Below are 21,103 nucleotides of genomic sequence, written 5' to 3'. Positions count from 1 at the left end.
CTGCTTGCATCTTAATTTTAATTTTTTTCGGTCATACGATTTTCTTGTGGTCGGAGCTTTTTCTGTGGAAGTCAAAAGTGTCTCAACACCATAGCAAGCACATGGCATGGCAAATAAAATGGTCAAAAGAAATACAGAATTAAACTTTTGACCTTCAGGTCATTATAATTATATCATATAAAATGCTTAACCCTTTAAGACCGACAACACTCCTGTTTGCTTGTGTCTGTTTAAGAGCCTATAGAAACTGAAACCAAATGGCTAGCTCAATAATTATTTTTGCATACAAAACCAGAGATGTTAAATCTTCAGATCAAGCCTCCAACATGCTCCTGTTGTGTTGTTTTCACCCTCTAATGAGTCTGTACAAATTGCGTAATATGCGTTTACAAAAAAACCCCACTAAAATGCATTGCACGTTTTTGCACACATGTTCTATAGGTCTGCGATTGATTTACGTCTTCCGATGGCTCATTGATGTAATCACGTTCTGTGCACTATGACCCCAGGATTGGTCGCATGTTATGACGTCACAAGCTGCGTCATTTGACTCCTATTTGCTGTATGTTTCTCTACTGTGTTTTACTTTCGTTATTGTCTTTTTATCATTGCTTCATTTTATCATTTCTTATTCCTTTACACATACACACAAATACACTTTTACAAATGCAAGCACATTCATACACACACGTTCGCAAGTAACGTTATGTCTGCACGACTCAAGTATGCGGACGCGGAGGTTTTGGCTATACTAATCGCGTCCGATGATGATGAACTCTCCGTCTGCTCATCGGCTTCAGATTCAGTTTCTAGTGGGGACGAAGCTGACTTTCTTGAAGGAATAGAACCATCCCAGGACAAATTTTCATGAAATATACTTTGCTTTTGAGTTAGAGAATAATCGAAACAGACATAGAATGAACCTGAGCGCATGACGCACCATTTACTCATTTATACATTTAGTCAGTTCTATGTTGCTATATTCTATATTACATTTCTATACAAAAACATCTAACTTGCTTACCGTTTTACTTACCTTTTTTGTTGTAGTGTTGAACATGTGTTGAGCCATTGGAGCCCTCTGAGCCACCCTGCACCTCAGAGCCATCCGTGCCAGTTTGCAGAGGGAGAGGTTATGGTCGGAGGGCTAAGACAAGAGGCTACAGAAGTCGGAGCCAAAGGTCCCGTGGTAGGGGTTCTACATTAGAGACTGCCCCTAATCAATCTGGTGGGTGGAAAACAGAAAAGGGCCCTGACCATTTGCCTAGACCCCCCCATAATTTCCTGCCCAAAAGAAAGCCAGGTGTGCAGCCACCTCTGTCAACTTCTGTGGACAATCCAACACCCACTGAGCTTTTCAAAATGTATTTTGACAAGTCCACTATCAAAACACTGTGTTCCAACACTAATAAAAAAGCAGCAGTAAATATTGCTGCAGGGAAAAAATTAAAGTGGACCGAAATCACAAAGAAGAACTTTGCAAATACATTGGCCTCACACTATACATGGGCATTCTAAAGCTTCCAAAGCTCAGAGATTTCTGGCGTGTCGAATCTCTCTTCCATGTTCCCTTCCCTCAAAAGGTAATGTCCAGAGACCGGTTCCTCAGCATCACATGGAATATGCACTTGAGTGACCCTGCAGAAGATTCTGCCAATGACAGAAAAAAAGGCACAGCTGAGTATGACTGTCTGCATAGAATACGGCCTCTATATGACAGTTTGCGCATAGCTGTCTACCACCCTGACAGAAACCTTTCTGTGGATGAGCGCATGGTAGCCACCAAAGCCAGAATCAGCCTGAAGCAGTACATCAAAAATAAGCCAACAAGGTGGGGAATAAAACTGTTTGTGTTGTGTGATTGCAGTGGCTACACAGTGGATTTCAACATTTACACAGGGAAGTCCAATGTTGCAAGTGGGAAGGGACTTTCATTTGATGCTGTGATGTCGCTGGTCAGAAAGGAGTTCTTGGGATCTGGATATCACATTTACTGTGATAATTTTTATACCAGCCCAGTACTCTTTCAGCACCTTCATGACCTGGGGTTTGGAGCCTGTGGAACTATCAGGGACACAAGAATTGATGTCCCAAACACTAAAGTGAATGCGCTGACAAAGAAATCTCCACGGGGATCAATAAGGTGGTTTAGACAGGGATCGCTCCTTTTCACAAAGTGGATGGACACACGAGAGGTGAGTGTGTGCACTACTCAGCACACTGCATACTTGGGAGACACAGTGAAAATAGTGTGCAAATCCAGCAGTGAGTACAAGAAGTTGGATGTTCCAGTTCCTCCGGCTGTGAAAGATTACAATCGCTTCATGGGGGGAGTTGACCTGTCAGATCAGTTGATTGGCTACTATTCCTCGTGGAAAAAAAGCAAGAAGTGGTACATGACTGCACTGTCATGTACATTTCATTGACATTGCGGTCACAAACAGCTACTTGCTGCACAAGCTACTGTGTAGCAGCCAGGGGGAGCAGCCCATGACACACCAGGCCTTCCAAGAACAGATGTCAGCGGAAATGTGTGGGGTGTCCTTACAACCAGCACGGGAGAGCTACCAGCACTTACCTGTTGCCATTTCTGGTACAGTTGGTTAAAAAAAAGCCACACAGGGGCGCAGGAAATGCAGGCTGTGTGGGAAATGCACTCCGTTCATGTGTGAGGCATGCCAAGTACCCCTCTGTGTTATTCTGGACAGGAACTGTCACAAGTCTTATCACAGCTAGAGTTGCCTGTGTATATGTAGGGGTGCCTATCTGTATGTTGTTTATGTCTGATAGTGTACAGTTTTTTGTTTGTTTTTTACACAAGAATTGTTCTGACAAGGTCTATTTATTTTATATTTTTACCAATTAAATGTTCAGTCAATATTCAAAAGTAAAATGTTATCTGTTTGACCCCACAAATACAAATGCACTCCATTCATATGTGAGGCATGCCGAGTGTAACGATCACTGGCTGGAGTGCACTCGAGAGCCACCAGAGGGCGCTCCACAATAGACTGATCACTTCCTCACAAACTACATTTCCCATACTCACTGCCCGGACTCATCAGCACTCATCATCTCATTCACCTGGAACTGATTACACAAACACCTGCAGCTCATCCACACTCACCTATATAAACCCTGTTCACTCTCAGTTCATTGCGAAGTATTGCCTTGCCCCGGCATACAATTTCTGAGCGGTTTCCCTGTGTTTGCTGAACTTGTATTGTTTATACCGACCTTTTATTGTTCTCTGCCTGCCTTGACCCGGATTGCCTATTGGACCTAGCCTTTTGCTGCCTGCCTCGACTTCTGCCTGTGACCCCGATCTGCCCTGTGTTCTCTCTATTGTTCTGTCTGCTACTATTTGACCCTGCCTGTTGACCATTCTAATAAAAGCTGCAAATGGATCCCTCTGAGTTCGCCACTTCATTACACCGAGTGCCCCTCTGCGTTATTCTGGACTGGAAGTGCCTTTCTGCATGTTTAGTTCTGATAGTGTACAAGTTTACAGGTTACAGTTTTTTTTTTTACCAGTAAATTGTAGTGTATAATAGAGTAGTGTAATTAAATATTTTACATGGTATTTTTTTCCCCTTTTTTTTGTTTATAAAAATGAGTGTATCTTACAAACTAATTTATGTGAATAGTTCAAATTAATTGTGTACAGTTTTAAAGTGTTTTATGCAAGTTTTTTACCTTGACAAGTTTGAGGTTGACATTTATAACATTTCTGTATTTAATACAATATATATAAAAAAACGATTAAAATAGTAAGTTTTTTTTGTTTATTGCACTTTTGAGATATTTATCTAGTTCCTATTGATTTATTACAAACATAGCCTTCAGATTGGGGGTGTAAGGATTATTTTGATGTATGGCATATGAAAATGCTCAAAAGAATGACAGCACAGCATGTAAAAATACTAAGACATACTCTGGCGGAATTGTTCTATGGCAGGTCATAAAGGGTCAATTTGCATGTACACATTTAAAAGACGCTTTTATCCAAAGCAACTTACAATAGAGTCTCTTAAATCAATCACCAGAGTGAAATGTGTTTGCGCCCCCTATTCAGGCAGATGCAGCAGTTCCTGCTCTAGGCAGGAATCACACTGCTCTCCCAGAGGGCAATTTACATTCTGGCTGAAGATTTGGAAACTTTGTGTCTTGTCCCTGAAAGGTTCAGTATTAACTCTTTCCCCGCCATTGACGGAAATTTCCGGCTTTTCTTGTTTTCACTTTTTTGGTAGGGGCCACTATTACGCATATTCTGAAAGAGTACGGAATCTCCTGATCAAAACATTCATCAACATTAAACGGTAACGCTTTAGATTACAGCCCGGAAAGTACTGCGTAATTACAATGAAATTACAGTGTAACTTTCGGTAATTACAGTGTACCTATAAAGTACTTATGTGTAAGTATAGGGGAACAATATGTAAAGTCTTGGGAATAAAGGGGTAACAACCAGGAAAATACTGCGTAATTAAAACTAAATTACAGTGTAACTTTCGGTAATTACAGTGTAGGCCTACCTATAAAGTACGTACGTGTAATTATATAGGGGAACAATGTAAAGTTTTGGAATAAAGGGGTAACAACCAGGGAAAAAAAAATGTTATTTAGGCAAATTATTTATACTGTAAGTATTTTAGAACTACGGGGTACTTATACTATAATACAATCTTACTTTTGGGAGCAATTTAGCGAGTAGGCTACATACACCTTTTTGTAATAATAGTGTATACAAATACATAAAGGCTTTTTTCAAATTACGGGGTAGCCTATATATCAGTGCATTTACAAAGTAGGCTAATTTGTTGTTATTGCAAAGGTGCACTGATTAAGTTGTTTCAAGGCAAGTAAAACTACAACTTTTTTTTTTTTAAATGCTGGGGAAATATACTCTTGTTTCTTGTAGTTACAGGGTAAGTATGACATTGCGGGCCGTAAATTAAAGTGGTGCTTCTTACCCTCTTGTTTCTTGTAGTTACAGGGTAAGTATGACATTGCGGGCCGTAAATTAAAGTGGTGCTTCTTACCCTCTTGTTTCTTGTAGTTACAGGGTAAGTATGACATTGCGGGCCGTAAATTAAAGTGGTGCTTCTTACCCTCTTGTTTCATGTAGTTACAGGGTAAGTACAATAAAAACACATGTAAACACAATCTGATATCACTTGGACAACTTTATTTGAAAAACAACTTATTTCAAAAAAGATTTACAACATATTACACTTATTATTCTTTATTCCTTTTTTAAAATCAACTTTTCATTTCAAATACTAAAGTCCTGACAGAAAGTATACATTTTTGCATGGCTTCCTACTTCCTCCTCCTCCTCTTGTTCCTCTTCTTCTTTTTCTATCATTCCACTGATTAGCCTAATCTTAAGAAGGAGTCTTTTGATATTCTGTATTATGTATTAAAAGAAAATACAGTACACCCAGAAATGTTCTCGTAATTTACTCATCTTTTCGCTACCGACCAACTGTCACCAGCGTCCAGCGAGTGCATGAGAGTCGGCTTGGCTTCGTGTTTGGTGAAGCTTCACGCGTTCATTACGTTCTCGCGGGAGTTAGATGTGAAACTCGCGCGAGAACTGCCATCTCTGTTCTTCTGTATTGTTTGTTTTTCATTATTATTATGTGTTATTGTTTGTATTTTGTTGTGAGCATTAATAAAAAAAAAAAAAATTGACATTCGGTTTCTCGGCGCGCTTACGTGACTCACGCGTGTCAAGCCTGAACTCAACCCTCTCATGCACGCGCAAGTGACAGTTGGTCGGAACGGAAGCGATAGTCTTTAAAATGTTTAAATATTTGGTATTTTTCTTACAAACACTTATCGTCTCACTTCAGAAGACATTGATTCATCCATTGGGGTCGTATGGATTACTGTAGTTATTGCTGTATGTGCTGTTTGATGTCAACTTTTAGGAACACATGGGCTTGCATTATGCATTCACAGAGATTATATATTTTTCTAAAAAAACATTTTGTGTTAATCTGAAGAAGGAAATTCATATACATCTCGGATGACATGAGGGTAAAAGATGAGTAAATGGTGAGGACATTTCTGTACTGTATTTTCTTTTAACACATAATACAGAATAGCAAGAGACATGGGATTCCTTCTTAAGATTTATCAGTGGAAAGAAAGAAGAAGAGGAACAAGAGGAGGAGGAAACCAAGCAAGAGAAAGTGTTGTAAATCCGTTTTAAAATAAGTTGTTTTTCAAATAAAGTTTTCCAAGTGATATCAGATTGTGTGTTTACATGTGTTTTTATTGTACTTACCCTGTAACTACATGAAACAAGAGGGTAAGAAGCACCACTTTAATTTACGGCCCGCAATGTCATACTTACCCTGTAACTACATGAAACAAGAGGGTAAGAAGCACCACTTTAATTTACGGCCCGCAATGTCATACTTACCCTGTAACTACAAGAAACAAGAGGGTAAGAAGCACCACTTTAATTTACGGCCCGCAATGTCATACTTACCCTGTAACTACATGAAACAAGAGTATATTTCCCCAGCATTTAAAAAAAAAAAAAGTTGCAATAGTTTTACTTGCCTTGAAACAACTTAATCAGTGCACCTTTGCAATAAAAACAAATTAGCCTACTTTGTAAATGCACTGATATATAGGCTACCCCGTAATTTGAAAAAAGCCTTTATGTATTTGTATACACTATTATTACAAAAAGGTGCAGTGTATGTAGCCTACTCGCTAAATTGCTCCCAAAAGTACCCCGTAGTTCTAAAATACTTAATAATTTGCCTAAATAATATTTTTTTTTTCCTGGTTGTTACCCCTTTATTCCAAAACTTTACATTATGTCCCCCTATACTTACACGTACATACTTTATAGGTACACTGTAATTACCGAAAGTTACACTGTAATTTCATTGTAATTACGCAGTACTTTCCGGGCTGTAATCTAAATGTCAGGGTTTGAAATACGGAGAGAGATGACGTAAGTTGTAAACACACTTTTATTGAACAATGCAGTTGCGGACACACAGTGGAATGGTAAGTGAGACAGTCTATGGCGAATATGGAGAGTCTTAGCTGAATGATTGATTCCGTGATGTGTATTCAGGTGCGGATCCAGGAGAGGGAGTTGAAGAGAAGGAGCCTTGGGGACTGGACTGAGACGAGACGATGGGATCCGAGGAGGAATGCAGGTAAGCTTGGGTAAGTAGCGGGTTAGCATAGGAGAGTGTTCACGGTGGGTCTGTGGTCAGGAAATGACGAGATCAGACAACGGAGGTGAGGTGAATGCTGGGTTATAAAGGGAACTGGTGATGAGTCACAGGTGATGGGAATCAGTAATCAGGGGACTGTGAACGGGTGATTGAAGGAGTGGGAGGAGTCAGTGATGATCTGGGAGGTAATGGAGAGTGATGTGAAGGAGGAATCCTGACATAACGCCCCCCTTCAACAAGGCGCGACCTCGCGCCGTAGAACAACAAAGGGGTGGGGGGGTGGGCGCCCTGGAGGCTGATGAAGGGGTGGCCGATCTGGAGCAGGAAGCCTCCAGGGCGGAGCAGGCCTTTCTGGCGGCCAGGGCGGAGCAGGACGTGCTGGCGGCCAGGGCGGAGCAGGACGTGCAGGCGGTGAGGACCCTTCGGGCGGCCATGGCGGTGAGGACCCTTCGGGCGGCCATGGCGGTGAGGACCCTTCGGGCGGCCATGGCGGTGAGGACCCTTCGGGCGGCCATGGCGACCGTGTCGGAAGGGCCTCCACGATCCCCTCAGAGGACTTATTGCCCCCCCCCAAAATTTTCTTGGGGAGATCAGCACTGGACTGGACCCGCGGCGAAGAGGGCTCTGAGCTGACCGGGGCCAGCGGCGAAGGCGGTCCTGGGCTGGATGGGACCAGCGGCGAAGGCCCTGGGCTGGACGGGACCAGCGGTGCAGGAAGCTCTGGGCTGGACGGGACCAGCGGTGCAGGAAGCTCTGGGCTGGACGGGACCAGCGGTGCAGGAAGCTCTGGGCTGGACGGGACCAGCGGTGCAGGAAGCTCTGGGCTGGACGGTACCAGCGGTGCAGGAAGCCCTGGGCTGGACGGGGCCAGCGGTGCAGGAAGCTCTGGGCTGGACGGGACCAGCGGTGCAGGAAGCTCTGGGCTGGACGGGACCAGCGGCGCAGGAAGCTCTGGGCTGGACGGGACCAGCGGCGCAGGAAGCTCTGGGCTGGACGGGACCAGCGGTGCAGGAAGCTCAGGGCTGGACGGGACCAGCGGTGCAGGAAGCTCTGGGCTGGACGGGACCAGCGGTGCAGGAAGCTCAGGGCTGGACGGGACCAGCGGTGCAGGAAGCTCAGGGCTGGACGGGACCAGCGGTGCAGGGGGCTCTGTGCTGGGCAGCGATGAGGGCTCTGTGCTGGGCAGCGATGAGGGCTCTGTGCTGGGCAGCGATGAGGGCTCTGTGCTGGGCAGCGATGAGGGCTCTGTGCTGGGCAGCGATGAGGGCTCTGTGCTGGGCAGCGATGAGGGCTCTGTGCTGGGCAGCGATGAGGGCTCTGTGCTGGGCAGCGATGAGGGCTCTGTGCTGGGCAGCGATGAGGGCTCTGTGCTGGGCAGCGATGAGGGCTCTGTGCTGGGCAGCGATGAGGGCTCTGTGCTGGGCAGCGATGAGGGCTCTGTGCTGGGCAGTGATGAGGGCTCTGGCGCAGGATCAGCGGGCTCTGGCGCAGGATCAGCAGGCTCTGGCGCAGGATCAGCGGGCTCTGGCGCAGGATCAGCGGGCTCTGGCGCAGGATCAGCGGCCTCTGGCGCAGGATCAGCGGGCTCTGGCGCAGGATCAGCGGGCTCTGGCGCAGGATCAGCGGGCTCGTTCCACCCACTAGCAGCAGCGAGGGTTCTGAATCGAAGGGAATATTCAGTCACCGAAGAACGGCCTTGTTTTAGATGGAACAGCTGATCGTGGATAGAGAGGGAAGCCACGGACTGTCCAAACACATCCCTAAAGTGTTGAATAAAATCCTTGCAAACATGAATGGTCGGAGAATTGGAATTCCAAAGAGATAGAGCCCACTGGAGGGCGGAACCGGTGAGTAATGAGATGATGAAAGCCACGCGGGCGGCGTCATTATGGAATTGTTGTTCATTCATAGTGAAATATAACGATACCTGGAAGAGGAACCCACTGCAATCCTCCGCCTCGCCGGAGTAAGGCGCTGGTTTGGCCATGGGACTGGAAGAGGCAGTGAACGAAGCAGCGGGTGAATGCGGAAGTGGATCCGGGGATGGACTGGTTGAAGCAGACGCTGATGCGGTGGGCACTGGGTGAGGAACAGCGTCTCGTGTATCCGATTGCATGTTGTTGGTCTGATCTTCTGTCAGGGTTTGAAACACGGAGAGAGATGACGTAAGTTGTAAACACACTTTTATTGAACAATGCAGTTGCGGACACACAGTGGAATGGTAAGTGAGACAGTCTATGGCGAATATGGAGAGTCTTAGCTGAATGATTGATTCCGTGATGTGTATTCAGGTGCGGATCCAGGAGAGGGAGTTGAAGAGAAGGAGCCTTGGGGACTGGACTGAGACGAGACGATGGGATCCGAGGAGGAATGCAGGTAAGCTTGGGTAAGTAGCGGGTTAGCATAGGAGAGTGTTCACGGTGGGTCTGTGGTCAGGAAATGACGAGATCAGACAACGGAGGTGAGGTGAATGCTGGGTTATAAAGGGAACTGGTGATGAGTCACAGGTGATGGGAATCAGTAATCAGGGGACTGTGAACGGGTGATTGAAGGAGTGGGAGGAGTCAGTGATGATCTGGGAGGTAATGGAGAGTGATGTGAAGGAGGAATCCTGACACTAAAGCGTTACCCATTAAACATCACATTAATCAAAACTGCCTGATGTTACCTACTGAAAAGTCGACCCAGGACATGCTATAGGACTGTGCAAGCTTTGAGGGTGTTGACTAAGTCTATTCTATCCATCTATGTTTTGATCATTGTTCTGATGTAGATCTAGACGTAGTCTTTGACAAAAACGCTTTTTGCTCGAATTGTTGCTTTTTTTTTACTTAAAGGAATGAATGAAGCTAGAATAAAACCTTTTTGTTTTTTAAAGCAGAGGGTGTCCTCTTTCTTTTGAAATTGTGCATGTTTGAGATATTCATACAACAAAATATTCTGGGGGTCATGAACATTTTGTGAAAATGATAAAAAATGCTGGCAGTGGCTGTCAACTTTTTTGCGGGTAAAGAGTTTTCATTATCATCAGATATAATTTTGTTAATATATAATACATTTTCTAAATATAAATTATACCTTTTATTTGTTATTTACTGCAGCTCTGGAATCACAGACCATTGAAGTGGCAGCTCTAGGAAGACCTCTGTTTCCGGGTATGCTGTATGACTGCCGCAAGGATACCTTCATTCCAGGTGCTTTACAAACCTGAAAATTAAATAAAAGTTTTTTTTTCCTCTTCATCAAATCTTGCCTCACTAATTACAAATCCTTGTGTAACAACACGTTAAAACCGGCATGTTTCTTCAACAGTACATCACTTCCTCGTACATAACTCTAAAAGTAATTTCTCATTTCAGGTGTCACTCTGTGGGATAAGAAATCCTTGAGAGAAGATTTGGACACCCATCCACAGCCCATGACAGATTTGAAGTTCAGTAGCTCCGACTCTCTCTCTAGTAAGTCCAGTCTCCTGGATGTGAGTGCTCCCCTGAAGGCCAGCTTCTTGGGAGGGCTGGTGGAGGTGGGAGGATCTGCCAAGTTCCTACGTGACACCAAATTCTCAAACCAACAGTCCAGAGTTACAATGTATTACAGTGAAACCTCCAGATTCGAACAGCTCACTATGAGCCAACTGGGTCAGATCACCTACCCTCAGGTCTTTGACCAGAAAACTGCAACTCATGTTGTCTCGGCTGTACTATACGGAGCTCAGGCCTTCATGGTGTTTGATCGGACATTTTCAGAAGAGGAAGAAAAGCAGGAGATTGAGGGAGAACTGGATGTCATGGTCAAGAAGATTCCTCTATTTTCCATTGAGGGACAAGGAGCTTTACAAATGACAGAAGGTCAAAAGAAGATGGCTGAGAGCATCGCCTGCACATTTTATGGTGACGTCCGCCTTGATCAAAACCCCACCACTTACACGGAGGCCCTAGAGGTGTACAAGAAGCTCCCCACTATACTGAAGGAGAATCCAGAGAATGCAGTCCCAATAAAAGTCTGGCTCTATCCTCTTTCTCTACTGGATACAAAAGCTGCTCAGTTGGAGAGAGAAATCACCACACGTCTGGTTTCCAACACTGAAGATATAATCGAGGGGCTGGGAGAAGTAGAGAGGACATGCAACGACCTGTCTAGAAAACCGATGGTAAATGTTTTCAAAGACATCAAAGAGAGGCTGCATTCGTTTCAGAGCTCATTTAGCAGTTACAAAACAGAGCTCCTGAAAGCAGTGGCCAAGGTCTTGCCTGCTATACGGGGAGGAAAGATGGAGCAAAATTCTTTGGAAGACATCCTGAAGATCCACTACAGCTCCCCCTTTAATGCTGACAGGCTTAACCAGTGGTTAGATCATGCAACGGCTGAACTTAACCTCTTGAGTTCTCACACAGAGATACTGAAGGGAATCAATACTGAAGACTCAAACCATCTCAACACCATCCTCTTTAATCCTGATATTGATGTTGTGGTGTGCTTGACCTTCACATCTCTGAAGTATGAAGACCCAGATCTTTCAGCCATGAAGAAGTTTCTGGAATCTGACGAGTTTAAAGAGCCAGATGTGGGAATGAAACACAATTATAGCACGCTAGTATCAGAAGAGTGGCTCAACAATCCTGGTATCATGTCAAAGATGAGAGAGAACTTATCTCTTTTCAGAAGTTTTTCAGAGGCTAATGAAGATGAAAAGAGATATCTATTCATTATTTCTGCCATCTCCAATTCCTCCAGTCCAGGCTCCTCTATCTATCTGTATGAAAAAGGGAATCTGACAGACACACAGTTCCAGCCCGTGTCGAAGCCTCCCCCACCAGAAGTGAAGCAGGTCCTGGAGGACAGTGTGTCCCTGAAACTGCAGAAGTCCCCTACTGGAGAAACTGTGCAGTTCAGAGTGGAGTACCAGCAGGTGAAGGCAGATTCTGGCTCTGAGGAACAGTGGATTCCCATAAACACAGCTGATGAAAACTTTACTCTGACTGGATTCGAGTTTGGAAAGCAGTACTTGATCCGCTACAGGATAGTGGGTAAAGTGGGAGTGAGTGAAGCCAGTGACTCTATCGGCCCCATACAGTCTTCAGGTGAGTGTTATATGCACATTTCTTTGCATTAATCTTTATCTTACACAGTCAATGTTTGTATTTACAACCATATTTCCTAACAGGTGTTAAATGTGTAGCATGTTGTAAAGTGTTTCTCATTTGACTGTATATGAACATAATATTTCCTTCGTTCATGTTGTTACAGATAGTCCTTAAAGACGCAGAGTACATTATGTATTTGATGTCTAATGTAGGCTAGTGTACTTAATCATATGACATTCACAATAAACAATACAAAGCCTTGAACAAGTAAACCATACATTTCTCTGTATGAAAACCAATAGGACATTTATAAATCTGGCTGACATAAAACTAAAAAATAAAAATAAACAATGATAATAATAAACAAAACACAAATAATCACCTTAACACACAAAAACTGTTGACTCTTAAGCCCACTGTATAATGGCATTTCTGCAGAAAGACAGCAGTCATCCCTGAAAACAAAATGATTATGATTAGTATAAATAATTAAACAAATGCAAATCTCATCATATATATTATTTAATAATAATCATTATTAATTACTTATAATAAATGCAAAGCATACAGGAGTTCATTAAATAAAGTCTTTAAAATAAGGTATGTGTCACTGCAGGGTTTTATAAAGCAGAGGAAGATGAGGATCAGGGTCAGAAGTAGGGCTGTGCCATATCATACCGTCCACAATAATACCGGTATCATTATGTACATTATAAAAAAGTGTCAAATCGTAATATCAATGATATAGCGACATGATGACGTATGGCGCTTTTACGTTCCCTAGCGCGCACAATAACAACACCTGTCTGAGAGTAAGTCAGCAGAAAATTAATCAACACAGATTATATTGCATTGCATCGTTACTAAAGTTTATAATTTTTACTTCTTTTTAAGTCTTATCAGTTTAAACATTCAAGCGATTTTAAAGGACAAGTTTGGTATTTTACACTTGCTTTCAGATAGTTTCTGATGAAATAGAACGGTTAAGATTAAAATTTGTAACTTTTTTGTAAAGTTACAAATTTTGCTTTGTAACTCACAGCACATCCAAAACAAGTCAATGGAGTTGGACTAAAAGGGGAGGGGAGGGTAGGGTAGGGTAAGGTAGGGTAAGGTAGGGTAAGGTAGGGGGGGGGGGGGGGGGGGGGGACAGCAGCATGTGTCCAAATTCAAATCTTAACCGTTCTATTTCATCAGAAATGATCTGAGAACAGGGCTTTAAAGGTGAACTCCGGTCAATTTTAACATTGAGCTCAATTTTTTGTAAATTTGGAGTGCTGTCAATACAGAGAACAACGACAAAAATCGGTATTGCCTACACCGTGTTATCCTCTTTTTAAAATTTACACCCTATTGACTTGAATGGGGCAAGTTTTAAACTTAACCAGTTCTTAGTCTTATCATCCTTGATGTGTCATTACAAGTGCCCAGCCATGTTGAGTGATTCCTTCAGAGTGAACACGAGTGAATCTGACTGCAGTAGATGTGAAAGATATGAATAAAAATGATGTTATATCAGCCAGCGCACAGACCTGTATTTAGTTCCTGTTTTTGGTGGAAGTCCAAAGTAGTCGATTGTCGAGTTCACGCGCATAGGTTTAGTTACTATGATCACGCGCGTGAACTCGACAATCGACTACTTTGGACTTCCACCAAAAACAGGAACTAAATACAGGTCTGTGCGCTTGTTGAATTAACATCATTTTTATTAATATCTTTCACATCTCCTGCAGTCAGATTCACTCGTGTTCACTCTGAAAGAATCACTCAACATGGCTGGGCACTTGTAATGACATCAAAGATGTTAAGAGGATAAAAGCAGGTTTAAAACTTGCCCCATTCAAGTCAATAGGGTGCAAATTTTAAAAAGAAGATAACACTGTGTAGGCAACACCGATTTTTGTCGTTGTTCTCTGTATTGACAGCACTCAAAATTTACTAAAAATTGAGCTCAATCTTAAAATTGACCGGAGTTCTCCTTTAAGTGTAAAATACGGAACTTGTCCTTCAAACTATCCAGACCAGTACTCGCGCGCTCTTTGAGGTTTTCTTTGCGTGCATACGTACATTAAAGCCTCCTCACAAACAGCTCGCAAGTAACAACGGTTATTTTTCGCGGATTATATGTGTTAAAATTCCGGTATTGGTTAGTGTATTCGTAAACGCAGTCGGTTGTGTATAAAACGCATGTGACAGGCATGAAAACAGTAATGGATCCGTGCTCTAAAAGTGACAATATGTGTCTGTCATTAATTAAAGCTTCCTTGTGTTGTGTAAACTCTAAAAGAAAATTACCACATTGTAAAAAACGCAATGAGTGAGCAAACATTTAGGTGAGATAAATGTAATAAAAACATTTTCTAAAAAAAAAAATAATTATATATCGTCATAAATATCATTATCGCAAATGTTCTTGAAATATCGTGATATAATTTTGACGCTATATCTCCCACCCCTAGTCAGAAGGCTTTAATAGTAGTGATGGCAATTTCAAAACACAGCTTTATGAAGCTTCGACACCTTTACGAATCTTTTGTTCTGAATCAGTGGTTCGGAGTGTGTATCAGCGCGAGTCACGTGATCTCCGTAAACGAGGCTTCATTACAGTACAACTGTTTATAAATGTTTCGACATGTCAATGGTTGACCACTGGGGGCGATGATCTCGGTCAACCCATGATTCATGGGGAGTCACTGAGAACCAGTGAACAACAAGTGTCTGTGGGTTTAACCTGGTCTCTGATCAGTTTTATACATTTGTAGATGTTTTAACTAGACATTAGTATAATTAAAATTAATAATTGTAGTTAATAGTCTCTTATTTGCCTGTTAGCTGAGGCACAGAACAGACAAAACAAACCCTGACAATTAATAAAAGAACATATTTTAATACTTTGATCATCTTATTAATGGTAAAAACCGAATGGATTTTTATGCATGTTTAGCTGAGGTTTTGTTGCATTTACACTGTTCTGGCCACTAGGGGTCGCCGTGGAGACGGTGCCGGAGTGTTTCGAAGCCTCGACACAATACGGCACATATGCTTCAACTGTTTCACGAAGCCTCGATCTGCCCACCACTATTAATCCAGACAAAGGAGAAGTGCAATCACAGCCGCTTAAATAGACCAACGAGTGTAATTGATGACACACAGCTGAACAGAAAGAATAATCAAAATCAGTAACCATAGTGACTAAAGAGTGGCGGGAAACTAGAACAAAGGAGACATGTGACTAAAGATAAACAAACTAAAAGTCCAAACATAACAGAACTGTGACAGTACGATTAAAAAATCAAGCTTCAATATTAAAATGAGAAAGATGAGAACAGATGCAATATATTTTTAGCAGATAAAAGCTTAATATATTGTATAAATTAGTTCATCAAATCATGACAGCAATGTTTCAGACAAGAAAACTCACCGTATTCGCTGTTGTGAGTTTTTTCTTATTGGCTTAAGGCACATTCAACTCGTTCAAGTCTTTCCATTGATTAAATACAGTATATCTGACATTAAATCCCCATACTCTGTGACTTTAAGTAGACACTATTTATGACAACAATGCATTTCTGAACATGAAGGAAACTTTTGATATTTACTGATATTTACTGTTAAAATCACTAATTTAAAGGAGTCATAACCTGCAATTTTCACTTTTCCACAAGAATCAATGTATGTTATGATTGCATAATGATTATACACTGGCCGGGAAGCCGATATTTAAGTGAAGCGTTTGTTTACCTCAGGGTTTGTAAAATAGCCCACGTGCACGCGCACTAAAAAACAAGATTTTGATTTTGATATACCATCTATGGACACCGCAGCAGGAAGCCCGCCCTTCCCCTCTCCCCCTCATATTCAGTCGCGAAAGATGCAGAAACAAAGTGCACACGTGAGTTGCTCTGTGGTTGACTGCCAGAAACAACATGCAAATGTGTTTTCTATACCAAAAACAGACCAAACTATCAGGGACCAGTGGATAAAATTCATTTTTAATGACGCTGTCCCAACAACACTTTCAACTCACTTATTGTTCAAGGGTGTGCGCTAAACATTTTACGCCGGAATCATTCACAAATTTGGGGCAATATCAGGCGAAGTTGGCCTCGAAGCTCCGTTTGGAAAACGCGCCCAACCATCAGGGACTTCCCTGAAATTGAAACGGAGACTCTGTTTTTATTGCTCTACTGTGTGTAACAAACAGCAGCTAACTGCTAATGCGGCTATTGTATATAACGTTAGCTTCGAGGTAAACACGGGGAATGGACTCTACGAATGCTAGCCATATCTTTCCACTTTGTTTTATAGTGTAGTTTATAATATAGTTTAAAATCTGATACATTGTTATTATGAAGTTTGACCTCCGTGATAAACAGACAAGAAAATGATACAGCTATATTTTCATCGAATTGTATATAACTATGACAACATATCATTGTATTGATTTTTTTATAATCCCTCTTCCCTCTCAAATCAAATCTGTGATCAGTTCATGTCTACAGAAGCCAAATCCAATATGGTGACGCGTCAATAATATCAAACCCTCAATAGTGGTTGTGTCAGGATTTGGCTCTGTAAACAGCAGACACATTTCTAAATATCTTCTGTGTTGGAGGAGTTGTGCATGTGTTAGCAACGGATGCAGGATCATTTTCTCTTGACATGATAATCACACTCTTCATGTCTGTTGATTTCCACAGCCACAGTTCCCAAGACCAGGAAAGACTTCCTTCAATGTAAGTCAGAAAACAAGCAGAGAAACTCACTGTGTTCATGTTCTTCCTGTAGAAGCTGAAAGAAAACATGACAGAAGAGTTTTAGAGTTGATCATGTAAATGATGATTAAACTGCACTGAGATATGCTGATATAATGAACATGAAGAGTTCAGATACATTAAAAGATCAGATTCATAATTCCTGATTCTGATGTTTTCTCTCCATCAGATTCCCATCAGCTCACTCTGGATCTGAACACAGTGAATACATACCTCCTTCTGTCTGAGGAGAACAGAGAGATTACTAACACTGACACAGATCAGTCGTATCCTGATCATCCAGACAGATTTGATCATTATGAGCAGGTGTTGTGTAGAGAGAGTGTGTGTGGACGCTCTTACTGGGAGGCTGAGTGGAGAGGGAGTGTGTCGATATCAGTGTCATATAAGAGCATCAGCAGGAAGGGATCGGGTACAGAGTGTGCGTTTGGATATAATGATCAGTCCTGGAGTTTGTTCTGCTCTTCCTCCGGTTATGCATTCGTACACAATGGCATAGTGTCTAATCTCCCTGTAAAGCTCATCAGCAGTAGAACAGGAGTGTATGTGGATCACAGTGCAGGAACTCTGTCCTTCTACAGCGTCGACAGAGACACAATGAGCCTCATACACACAGTGCAGACCACATTCACTCAGCCGCTCTATCCTGGGTTTAGGTTTTATAATGGATCAGTGAAACTGTGTTGATGAATGAGAACAGACTGTAGAGAGATTCTACCCATGATGCTTTGAGCTGCATGATAAATCAGCAACAGTGAGATGTTACAGAGTCTCTTATTTTCCCTTCGTTACATTACTAACACAGCTGAACTTCTGTCAGTGAATATCATGTCAGAATAACTGTGTGTAATAAATGCTCATATAGACATCAGTGTGTGTGACGGTGTGTATCTGTGCTTTTCTCAAGCTCTGTTTGTGTTGATGAAGATCAGCTTCATTTAGTTTCATTACAGTGTCACATCAATCATGTATAATTCATGTAGAAGTGTGATTTGTTAAACGTATTTTAACCCAGCTGTACTTCATGGGTTCACGCACTGAAGCTGCTGCAACATTATTATATTTGCACTGTTTTATCAATTATTATTTTTCTGCTCTGAACATGTCTGGGCGTCAGAGACTGTAAGTCATGAAGATCTCAAGCTTGGATATAATAGAAAAAACCTTCTCCGTTTGATCCAATTCACTCGAAACTCATGACAAAACGTCATCAAAAATCTCTTGAAACATCAAAACAATGTGAAGATAATCATAATCTTCTTGTGTTGATCTGTCTCTGCTGAACGTCACGATCAAACCCAACGAGTTCTGATATTCAACTTCTCTGGGTCAAATGATAACATACTCTTCAAATATCACTCAGACAATTCAACAAACATGGCCGTCAGCAGCCAATGAAATCACAGCAGCAAATAAGGTCAAATCATAATGTCTGACTGTTATGAAAAATATTATTACATATACATATTTGTGTCAAAATGAGGCGGTGTATCAAATCTTGTGAGGTTCAGCCACATGGTGGCGCTATAATAAGCAACATTAGCTTTTTGCTAATAACTCTGTGTCCTAGTGAAGCTTCGAAACACAACAAGACCTGAAATTTGATAAAAGAACACATATTATACAGGCACCAGGGCCCGATCACATATTATACAGGCACCAGGGCCCGATCACATATTATACAGACACCAGGGCCCGAACACATATTGTACAGGCACCAGGGCCCGATCACATATTATACAGGCACCAGGGCCCGAACACATGTTATACAGGCACCAGGGCCCGAACACATGTTATACAGGCACCAGGGCCCGATCACATATTATACAGACACCAGGGCCCGAACACATATTATACAGACACCAGGGCCCGATCACATATTATACAGACACCAGGGCCCGAACACATATTGTACAGGCACCAGGGCCCGATCACATATTATACAGGCACCAGGGCCCGATCACATATTATACAGGCACCAGGGCCCGAACACATGTTATACAGGCACCAGGGCCCGATCACATATTATACAGACACCAGGGCCCGATCACATATTATACAGGCACCAGGGCCCGATCACATATTATACAGACACCAGGGCCCGATCACATATTATACAGACACCAGGGCCCGATCACATATTATACAGACACCAGGGCCCGATCACATATTATACAGACACCAGGGCCCGATCACATATTATACAGGCACCAGGGCCCGATCACATATTATACAGGCACCAGGGCCCAAACACATATTATACAGACACCAGGGCCCGATCACATATTATACAGACACCAGGGCCCGATCACATATTATACAGACACCAGGGCCCGATCACATATTATACAGACACCAGGGCCCGATCACATATTATACAGGCACCAGGGCCCGATCACATATTATACAGGCACCAGGGCCCGATCACATATTATACAGGCACCAGGGCCCGAACACATATTATGCAGACACCAGGGCCCGATCACATATTATACAGGCACCAGGACCCGAACACATATTATACAGGCACCAGGGCCCGATCACATATTATACAGGCACCAGGGCCCGAACACATATTATACAGACACCAGGGCCCGATCACATATTATACAGGCACCAGGGCCCGATCACATATTATACAGACACCAGGGCCCGATCACATATTATACAGGCACCAGGGCCCGATCACATATTATACAGACACCAGGGCCCGAACACATATTATACAGACACCAGGGCCCGATCACATATTATACAGACACCAGGGCCCGAACACATATTATACAGACACCAGGGCCAGAACACATATTATACAGACACCAGGGCCTGATCACATATTATACAGGCACCAGGGCCCGATCACATATTATACAGGCACCAGGGCCCGAACACATATTATACAGGCACCAGGGCCCGAACACATATTATACAGGCACCAGGACCCGAACACATATTATACAGGCACCAGGGCCCGATCACATATTATACAGGCACCAGGGCCCGAACACATATTATACAGGCACCAGGACCCGAACACATATTATACAGGCACCAGGGCCCGAACACATATTATACAGGCACCAGGACCCGAACACATATTATACAGGCACCAGGGCCCGATCACATATTATACAGGCACCAGGGCCCGAACACATATTATACAGACACCAGGGCCCGAACACATATTATACAGGCACCAGGGCCCGAACACATATTATACAGGCACCAGGGCCCGAACACATATTATACAGACACCAGGGCCCGATCACATATTATACAGGCACCAGGACCCGAACACATATTATACAGGCACCAGGGCCCGAACACATATTATGCAGACACCAGGGCCCGATCACATATTATACAGGCACCAGGGCCCGATCACATATTATACAGACACCAGGGCCCGATCACATATTATACAGGCACCAGGGCCCGATCACATATTATACAGACACCAGGGCCCGATCACATATTATACAGGCACCAGGGCCCGAACACATATTATACAGGCACCAGGGCCCGATCACATATTATACAGACACCAGGGCCCGATCACATATTATACAGGCACCAGGGCCCGATCACATATTATACAGACACCAGGGCCCGATCACATATTATACAGGCACCAGGGCCCGATCACATATTATACAGACACCAGGGCCCGATCACATATTATACAGGCACCAGGGCCCGATCACATATTATACAGACACCAGGGCCCGATCACATATTATACAGGCACCAGGGCCCGATCACATATTATACAGACACCAGGGCCCGATCACATATTATACAGGCACCAGGGCCCGATCACATATTATACAGACACCAGGGCCCGATCACATATTATACAGGCACCAGGGCCCGAACACATATTATGCAGACACCAGGGCCCGATCACATATTATACAGGCACCAGGGCCCGATCACATATTATACAGACACCAGGGCCCGAACACATATTATACAGGCACCAGGGCCCGAACACATATTATACAGGCACCAGGGCCCGATCACATATTATACA

The 21,103-nt window shown here is 43.0% G+C and overlaps 1 protein-coding gene across 3 annotated transcripts in view; it reads left to right on the top strand.

Annotated features, from left to right (window-relative positions):
* LOC307004159 (neoverrucotoxin subunit beta-like) overlaps nucleotides 1–17,940 on the top strand; it is a 58,160-nt gene extending 40,220 nt beyond the window's left edge. For 2 of the 3 annotated variants that reach the window (XM_079623156.1, XM_079623155.1), the window contains 4 exons: nucleotides 10,313–10,405; nucleotides 10,571–12,292; nucleotides 16,996–17,031; nucleotides 17,240–17,940. In XM_079623156.1, coding sequence (XP_079479282.1) covers nucleotides 10,313–10,405; nucleotides 10,571–12,292; nucleotides 16,996–17,031; nucleotides 17,240–17,757 — 2,369 coding nt within the window. In that variant the 3' untranslated portion in view covers nucleotides 17,758–17,940. Of the gene's footprint in view, nucleotides 1–2,888; nucleotides 4,181–10,312; nucleotides 10,406–10,570; nucleotides 12,293–16,995; nucleotides 17,032–17,239 lie in introns of those variants that run through there. The other variant, XM_079623154.1, reaches the window with a different exon arrangement.
* Nucleotides 17,941–21,103: the final 3,163 nt, after the last annotated feature.

Source organism: Phoxinus phoxinus (genome assembly GCF_949152265.1).
Source record: "Phoxinus phoxinus genome assembly, chromosome: 9".
Lineage (NCBI taxonomy): Eukaryota > Metazoa > Chordata > Actinopteri > Cypriniformes > Leuciscidae > Phoxinus > Phoxinus phoxinus.
Note: the sequence above shows the minus strand (reverse complement) of the source record. Positions and strands in the feature narration are given on the sequence as shown.